This window comes from Marmota marmota, unplaced genomic scaffold (assembly GCF_001458135.2).
Source record: "Marmota marmota marmota unplaced genomic scaffold, marMar, whole genome shotgun sequence".
NCBI classification, from domain to species: domain Eukaryota; kingdom Metazoa; phylum Chordata; class Mammalia; order Rodentia; family Sciuridae; genus Marmota; species Marmota marmota.
This window is the reverse complement of record NW_025999880.1, coordinates 2,131,278-2,140,482: the sequence shown is the minus strand read 5'-3', so window position 1 is coordinate 2,140,482 and position 9,205 is coordinate 2,131,278. Positions and strand designations below refer to the sequence as shown.

General features: G+C 34.7%; 1 protein-coding gene across 1 annotated transcript in view; it reads left to right on the top strand.

Annotated features, from left to right (window-relative positions):
• Appbp2 (amyloid beta precursor protein binding protein 2) overlaps positions 1-9,205 on the top strand; it is a 47,873-nt gene that overhangs the window by 9,031 nt on the left and 29,637 nt on the right. The window contains exon 2 of the mRNA XM_015495370.2: positions 7,213-7,301. Within this exon, the coding sequence (XP_015350856.1) occupies positions 7,213-7,301 (89 nt within the window). The remainder of the gene's footprint in view (positions 1-7,212; positions 7,302-9,205) is intronic.

Below are 9,205 nucleotides of genomic sequence, written 5' to 3'. Positions count from 1 at the left end.
GCGTGCGACCTGGGTTCGATCCTCAGCACCACATGCAAACAAAGATGTTGTGTCCACCGAAAACTAAAAAGTAAATAAAAAATAAAAAAAAAAAAAGAATTTTGTGTGAGGAATATAGGGTACTTGATAAAAGATGTTAAAATAGGAAACACCTATTTTTGTCTATAAATTTAAGCAGCTATATTTAGAATTTATTCTGGTTTTTTTTTTTTTTTTAGAGAATTTTTTAAAATTTACTTTTTAAAAAAAAAAACCCGGGCCGCACGCATGCCAGGCGAGTGCGCTACCGCTTGAGCCACATCCCCAGCCCCTAGAATTTATTCTTGATTTTATTTTTTTAATAGGGGCTACTGGGAATTTAACCCAGGGACGCTTTACCACTGAGCCACATCCCCAGCCCTTTTTATTTTTTATTTTGAGGCAGGGTCTCACTAAGTTGCCTGGGACTTCATTAAGTTGCTCAAGCTGTCCTCCTGCCTCAGCTTCCTGAGTTGCTGAGATTACAGGCATGTGTCATTGTGCCTGGCTCCAAATTTTTGTCTTTAAGTTTATACCAGTTGGGCATGGTGGCACACACCTGTAATCCCAGTAAGTCAGGAGGCTGAGGCAGGAGGATCATAAATTCAAAGCCAGCCTCAGCAGTTTAGCGAGACCCTCAAAATAAAAAATTAAAAGGGGCTGAGGATGTAGCTCAGTAGTTAAGTGCCCCTCGGTTATATCCCCAGTATAAAAACAAACAAACAAAAAACAAGTGTATAAGTTTACACCCTGGTGTGGAGACAATAGAAATTGTATGTGAGTTGGGCTTGTTGACACATGCCTATCATACCAGCTACTCGGGAGGCTGAGGATAGGAGAATCCCAAATTCAAAGCCAGCTTGAGTAAATTAGTGACATCTCGTCTCACAATAAAAAATTAAAAGAACTGGGGATGTAGCTTAGTGGTACAGTGTGCCTGTCTTCAGGCCTCAGTATTGTAAAAGAAAAAAAAATGTGTGCAATTGGAGTATTTCCCTTTATGTCAGATTTACCAACCTCTGGATGGTATCAATAAATAGAATAATAGTACTAATATGTGGTTGACTAATTATAAATTTCAGATTAGAAATTGTCTTACATTTTTTGTTGTTTCTTCTAAGTGCCAGCCAAAGGAGATAACTACTAGTTTGGATTATTCATTCAGAAAATAATGAATGCATATCTATTGCTAGGCATTGTGCTAGGTTCTGGGGATATTATAGTAGTGATTATGCTCACTTCATAGAGTAGTGTGTAATGGAGTGACACATTTAACAAATATCCACTTAAGTGAATGCATGTTGCTATTATGAAGGGAAAGCACAGTGTGTTGTGGGAAAGTATAACAGGAGACAGTTTAGATTGGGGAGTCCGGGAAAGGTCTGAGAAAGTGAAATATTAGTTGAGATAATTTGAATTACAAATTAACAGGCAAAGAATCATGGTAAGGAGATAGAAGTCATGAGCTAAAAGAAACCTAAGGTGGCAGGAATACAGGAGAAAGCGAAAGAACAGTAGAAGGTGAGATCAGAAAGATGGGTGGGGGTGAGACAAGTTATAGGAACTTATTGGTTTTAAACAGGGGAATGACATGGTATGATTTACTTTTTACAAAGATAGTTGTGGCTACTGTGTGGACAGTTGACTAAAGGGGAACAGGCTGAGGCAGGAGGATTGCAAGTTTAAGGTAGTTTAGCAAGCCCCTGTTTCAAAATTAAAAAAAAAGATTCAGGATGTACTTCAGTGGTAAGCTCCCCTGGATTTAACCCCCAACACTGCAAAAATAAATAATACTAAAGTAAAAATTAAGAGTATTAATGCAGAGTCCAGTTCTACTAAACCTTTGTAGTAATTCAGGTTAAAGATGATGATAACAGTGGAGGTGAAAGTTTTTAGATAGTAATCCTATACTATTGATATAAACATTTTATTAACTATTATGCATATAAAACATAGGTACACAATATAAAAACCAAAATAAAAATATATTAACTCAAACCTTTTGGGAACTTGTTCAGTTTTTGTGTTATCATGGTCATTTTAATTGATAATAATCTTTCATTTTTGAAAGTCTTTTTTTTTTTTTTCAATGATTCAGTGACTTGCAAACAGTTACAAACATGTAAGATGCATGAGTTTCCATATGTGCGTGCATGAATGTGGGCACCTATGTGACTTCAGTTTTTCTTACATTATAGTTTTGGACTCAATTTCTTGAATGCCTTTTTCTAAATCTTTCTGGTTTTTATTGTTGTTTTTAGGAATTAAACAGATTACTTTGTTAATTAATTTGCTGTTAAGATTATGATGTTTACTCTTAATTTGTGGTAATTTTGAAATGAGTTGGGAAGCAGTTATGCCAGTTGAAAATGTTCAGAGATTTTTATTTCCACCTTTATCTCCCAAAGAGTTCTCTGGATTTTGGGCTGTCTTGCATTGCTGTGGGAATAGTTGCTTTAATTTTCTTTCAAGATTTTTATTTTAGATCCTGGAAACCTTTGCTTCTAAAAACATCACTAGGCAGTTCATTTTTTTATTAGACCCCTTTGTGTATTAATGAAAATAACTCTTACACATATATTATTAATATTTTATGTAGTATTGTTGAATTTTAATAGTGTTTTATATTTGTGAACATTTTAGGTTTTTATACAATCAATTTCCTTGATGTATGTTTGTTTGTTACTGAGGATTGAACTCAGGGGAACTTAACCATTAAGCCATATCCCCAGCACATTTTATATTTTATTTTGAGATAGGGTATTGCTAAGTTGCTTAGGGTCTCACTAAGTTGCTGAGGCTGTCTCTGACCTCCCGATCCTTCTGCCTCAGCCTCCCAGACTACTTACAGGCGTGTACTACCAGGCCTAGCTTCCTTGATGATTTTTTTGTGTGATATAATCAGTGTTATTTTGTTTTGTAAATTTTTTTTAAGTTGTTGATGGACCTTTGTTTTATTCATTTATTTATGTGGTGCTGAGAATTGAACCCAGTGCCTTAGACATGCTAGGTAAGCGCTCTACTACTGAGCCACAACCCAAGCCCATAATCAGTGTTTAAAAGAAGTAATATTAGAACTGGGGGTGTGGCTTAGTGGTAGAGCACTTTTAATATTTTTAAATTTTTTTAAAATATTATTTTTAGGTATAGATGGACATGATATCTCAGTTTCACCTTTTTTTTTTTTTTTTTTTTTTTTTAATGTGCTGAGGATCAAACCCAGTGCCTCACACATCTTACACATGCGAGGCAAGCGATCAACAACTGAGCTACAATCCCAGCTCTGAATTTTTTTTTTTTTACATTTAAAATTTTGATAAATCTGGTATATATTTTATCAGGTAGGTATTTTTGTTTTCCCTTTCATGTGCTGCTATTAACTATTTTTCTTTTAGCAATTAAAATGCCTTTGTCATATGTTGTTACATATACTAAAGTATGTTTTATTTGTTTCTCTATCTGGTGGCAGGTATTACTACATCTAGACTACTTCTAGGAATAAGGAATAATTTGACTTTTATTTTTCTTAAGCTAGAAATACTCAAAATAACCTTTCCATAGCTTTATTACTCTGTAGATACAGAATATAAACATCAGAATAATGAACTAAAATGAGTCTATTTTTTAAAATCAGATATAAAGATCATTACTAGAACCTAGAACCTCAGTTTCCCCTTCTCTATGTTAATCTTTAGGTCTTCTATTAAAAGATTTAAAATCTCCCATTTTATGCTTTCTTATTTTTCGTTATTTCAAGAGGCAGTTTATTGTAAGGTATTAAGAATATGGATGTAGGAACAGACCGCCAGAGGTCAGATTCCTGCATTGCTTTCTTTGGTGGCAGTGGGGATTGAACCCAGGGTGCTCTACCACTGAGCTACATCCCCAGCCCCTTAAAAAAAAGAAAAGAACAAGAAATGTGTGTGTGTGTGTGTGTGTGTGTGCGTGTGTGTGTGTGTGACATTTATTTATTTTAAATTTTGAGACAGGGGCCAGGTTGGCCTTGAATTTGTGATCCTCTTGCCTTAGCTTCTCTAGTGCCTGGGATTACGGGAAAGTGCCACAGTGCCTTGCCTAACATTTCTTAATTGTATGAGTTTGAGCATGTTATTTAACTTCGTATGCTTCAGTTTCCATGCCTGTAAAAGGACAGAATGACTGACTTATGAAAAGCACTGAGAACAGTCCTTGTCTCATATAAGACCTCTATAAGAATTAGGGGCTGGGATTGTGGCTTGGTGGTAGAGCACTTGCCTAGCACGTGTGAGGCCCTGGGTTCAATTCTCAACACCATGTATAAATAAATAAAATAAATGTCCATTGACAACTAAAATAATAATAATAATAATTAAGTGCGATTTAGTTGTTGAATCAAACCCAGGGCCTCATACATTCTAGCAAGCTCTCCACCACTGAGCTATAACCCCAGTTCTAGATGCTGTTTTTATACGAGATTGTTATTAAAAAAAAAACCAAAAACCCTTTAGGTCATACATTGTATTAATTTGCACTTAATGGTTAAATTTGGTAAGGATGAAGCAATTAAACTTAAATAAAAAAATTATTATCCTCTTCCCACAATTTAAATGTGAACCCATTTTTACCTAGAAAATTTAAATTTCAGTATATAGAAATGTTGGTGCTTGTAATAGGGAATATTTTGAAACTGTAACTAAGGCAGCAATTATCCTAAATTCTATTTTCAAATCTCACTTAGTAGAATAGACCAATTTTCAGTCATCAAAGCGATATTGTAAGTCATAGAACACATAAAATTGAATTTATGTATTTTCAACTAGTGAATACAGGCAAAATGGTTATATAACTTGTTTTCATTTTTTCTGTCTTATAAAAGAAATTCTAAGCCTAAAGTTGGGTAATGATGAGTCAGTCATTTTGGTAAGAAGCTTAAGCTTTTTAACCTTAGTGTTTTTGGAATATGTATATTTATCTTTTTTAATATTTATTTTTTAGTTGTAGTTGAACACAATACCTCTGTTTCACTTACTTATTTTTATGTGGTGCTGAGGATCGAACCCAGGTGGGTCTTAACACTGCAAGGCTATCACTGTACTGTTGAGCTACAACCCCGGCCCTTTTTTTTTTTTTTTTTTTTAAAGAATTTCTGTTTTAGTTGTAGGTGGACACAATACCTTTGATTTGTTTATTTTTTTATATGGTGCTGAGGATCGAACCCAGTGCCTCACACATGGTAGGCAAGCGCTCTACTACTGAGCCACAACCCCAGCCCCTGTATATTTATCTTGATAACTATATTTGTGGTTCTGCCCCAGATCAGAAGATTATCACATTATTTTCCTTGTTATTCTGTATTGGTTAATAAAATATTACAATGATTGATTAATAGTTTTATGAAGCTTATTTTTCTGTAGCAGAAAACAGTAATCCCCCCAAATAGTAAATCTTTCCTCATGAAGTTTTTTAAGGTACCAGGGATTGAATTCAGGGGCACTTGACCACGGAGCCACATCCCCAGCCCCTTTTTGTATTTTATTTAGAGACAGGGTCTCACTGAGTTGCTTGGTGCCTCACCATTGCTGAGGCTGGCTTTGAACTCTTGATCCTCCTGTCTCAGCCTCCCGAGCTTCTGGGATTACAGGCATGTGCTACCGTGCCCTGCTCCTCATGAAGGTTTTAATGTTAATATAAATTATCTAACCATTATGTGAATTTAATCACATGATAATCTGTCCCTTCTTTCCTCCAGCAATTGTCATGGATTTTTTTTATAGCAGTCGTTTTGAACTCTTTCTAAAGTCCCATGTTATTTATACAGCATATGTAAATTCAAAAGTATTTGTTACAGGGTCTGGAGGGTGTATTTGTCTCTTTTTGACCATGTGCATGTATTATTTGAGAGAAAAATTTTAACATATTTTTAGAAATATTCTTTAAAATAACAATTCTGAAAAATCAATGTATAAATGAGTTGGACAGTTAGAAATCCTGCCATACTCCTAGGGTACTGGTGAAGATATCATGTCCAGAAGTAAACTAAGGTTCTTTAGATGGTTATAAGAACTTCTAGTGGAGCATATTGACAGCTGTGTTTTCTGGGCACTGTCTTTACTATTATTTTATTTTATTTTTCTTGGGGATTGAACTCAGGGCCTTGTACAATGCTAGACACATGTTGTACCACTGAGTCACATCCCCAGCCCTGCCTCCCTTTTTTATAATTTAACTATCCAATTTTGATAAACCCAATTTGTCTCATTATCCCAGTATGGAACACCTAAAAAACCTTAATTGAACAATAAATATTAACCTATTTTAATGCACTTGTATTGTTGAAATATTCACAGAATTAAAAACTTGAACTTGATGGATTAAGGAAAAAAGTTATGGTTTTAAGTTTCTTGAATAATGGGCTTATGTTTAATGTTATTATATTAAATATCATAATATATAATATTATATAAATTTAGGGAGGTATCAGGGATTGAACTCAGGGGTACTCAACCACTGAGCTGCATCCCCAGCCCTATTTTGTATTTATTTAGAGACAGGGTCTCACTGAGTTGTGTAGTGCCTCACCGTTGCTGAGGCAGGCTTTGAACTCATGATCCTCTTGCCTCTGCCTCCCAAGCCACTGGGATTTCAGGCGTGCGCCAATATAAAATATTATTATATGGCACTTAGTAATGCTTACCATGTTTTAGGTACCACTACAGTGTTTTGGTGTTTGTTTGTTTTTTAATGAGGTATTGGGGATTGAACTCAGGTTCTTGGGCAAGATAGAAAACTCCTGAACTACTTCCCTAGCCTGTGTTTTCCAAATATTAATTCTTTTTAAAAATTTATTTCATTTATTTTTTTAGTTGTAGATGGACACAATACCTTTATTTATTTATGCGGTGCTGAGGATCGAACCCAGTGCCTCACATGTGTGAGGCGAGCATTCTGCCATTGAGCTATAGCTTCAGCCCTCCAAATATTGATTCTTAACATTTACATAAAATTAGTGAACTGTTATTATATGAATTGTGGGAATTTGTTAAATTAGTATTCCATTTTTCTTATTGTAAGCATCTTTCCTGATAGTATTTTGTAATTATTGTGACTTCAAATCTTACTGATTAAAACCACAAATATTAACTTTATCAATATAATTAAAAGTAGAAATTAAAATTAAATTTAAAAATTTTAAATCATTTTTCATTTTTATTTCAGCTTTACCAACAGGGACGCTTATGTCAACTGGGCAGTGAATTTTGTGAGTTGGAAGTTTTTGCTAAAGTATTGAGAGCTTTGGATAAAAGGTAAATGTTTTTAAGACAATTACAGTAAAATATGCATAACATAAAATTTACCATTTAACAGTTTTTAAGTATACAATTCACTGACAATGAGTATATTCACCTTGTTGTGCAACCATCAACGCTATCCATTTTCATAAAATTTTCGTCATCCCTAATGAAAACTCTGTTCCCATTAAATAACTCCCCATTCCCTTCTTTCAGCCCTGAAGCTGCCATTCTGCTTTCTGTCTATGTGAGTTTGCTGTTTCAGGTACCTCATATAAGTAGGATCCTGTATTTGTTCATTTGTTTTTGCCTTATTTGATTTAGCATATGTTTTTAAGGTTCGTTTGTGTTGTAACATGTGTCAAAATTTCATTCCTTTTTGAAGTTTGATAATATCCCATTGTGTATATATGCCACAGTTTGTTTATCCATTCATCAATCAGCGGATATTTGTGTTGTTTCCACCTTTTAGCTAATATGGATAAAAATTCTGTGAACATGGGTGTAGAAATAAATCTTCAAATCCTTGCTTTTAGTGTCTTTGGTTAAGTATACCAAGTGGAATCACTGGATCACTGGTAGTTCTATTTTAAATATTTTGAGGAACATTCATGTTATTTACCATAAATTCATTTTAATTGGCTTTTTAAAATTAAGTCTATGTAATGAGAAAGTAGTTCTTAAATATGATCATATCAGAAAACTTAGAATGAAATAAAATTGCCTTTATAAATTGGGGAACCAGTAGGTTCATTTTGCTTGTTTTAGGTAAATTCATATAGTATGAATACTTTTATGTCTGCCTCTCCAACCACCCCAACATCATGTTTATGAGAATCACCTATTTATTATAGTCTGTTCATTCTCATTGCTATATATGTACAATGTTCCATTGTATGTCATTACTTATACTGTTGTTAGATATTTGAGCTGTTTGGTTTTTAGCTATTATAAACAGCTGCTACATTTATCCATTAACAAGTCTTTTGGTGAACATATATGCATATCTATTAGATATACCTGGAAGTACAATATGAAAGCATTTTAAGAGTTACAACTCAAGACCAGTTAGCATGATAAAGAAAATGATCACAGTAATTGTACAATCCAAACAAGTTTGGTGACAGTAAGAATTTGTTCACTTGCCTCCATCTTCTTTGGAAAGTTAATACTCTGTAAATTTAGCTTTTGAGTTCAAGAATTTAGCTTCCTCATTATAGGGGGGTGAGTGGGGGGGGTGCTGGGGATTAGAACCCAGGGCTTTGTGCATTTAAGGCAAGCACTCTACCAATTGAGCTATATCCCCAGCCCTCATTATAGGTATTATGAAGTAGGAGCCACAGAGAGATAATCTGGTCTTTGATTATACTTGCTGTTCTCTTCCATGAATTCGCTTCAACTGCAATTTTTTTCACCTAACCTTTCTTCCTTTCTTTCTTTCTTTCTTTCTTCTATCTCTTTCTTTCACAACAGGAATTGAATCTAGGGGCACTTAACCACTGAGCCACATCCCAGCTCTTTTTTATATTTTTTATTTAGAGACAGGGTCTCACTAAGTTTCTTAGGGTCTTGCTAAGTTGTTGAGGCTGGCCTTGAACTATCAGTTCTCCTGCTTCAGCCTCTTGAGCCACTGGGATTACAGTGCACCACCACTCCCAGCCCTAATCCACATTTCTAAAGAAATCAGAATATACTTTCACAAACTGGTTGCACTGGTGCACTCCTGTAATCCCAGATACTCAGAAGGCTGAGGTAAGGAGATTGCAAGCTTGAGGTCAGCCTCAACAATTTTGTGAGACTCCTTTTCAAAATAAAGAGCTGGCCGTGTAGCTCAGTGATAAAAGCACCCCTGGGTTCAGCCCTCAGTATCTCCACCCCCCCTCAAAAAAAAAAAAAAAAAAAAAAAAAAAAAAAAAAAA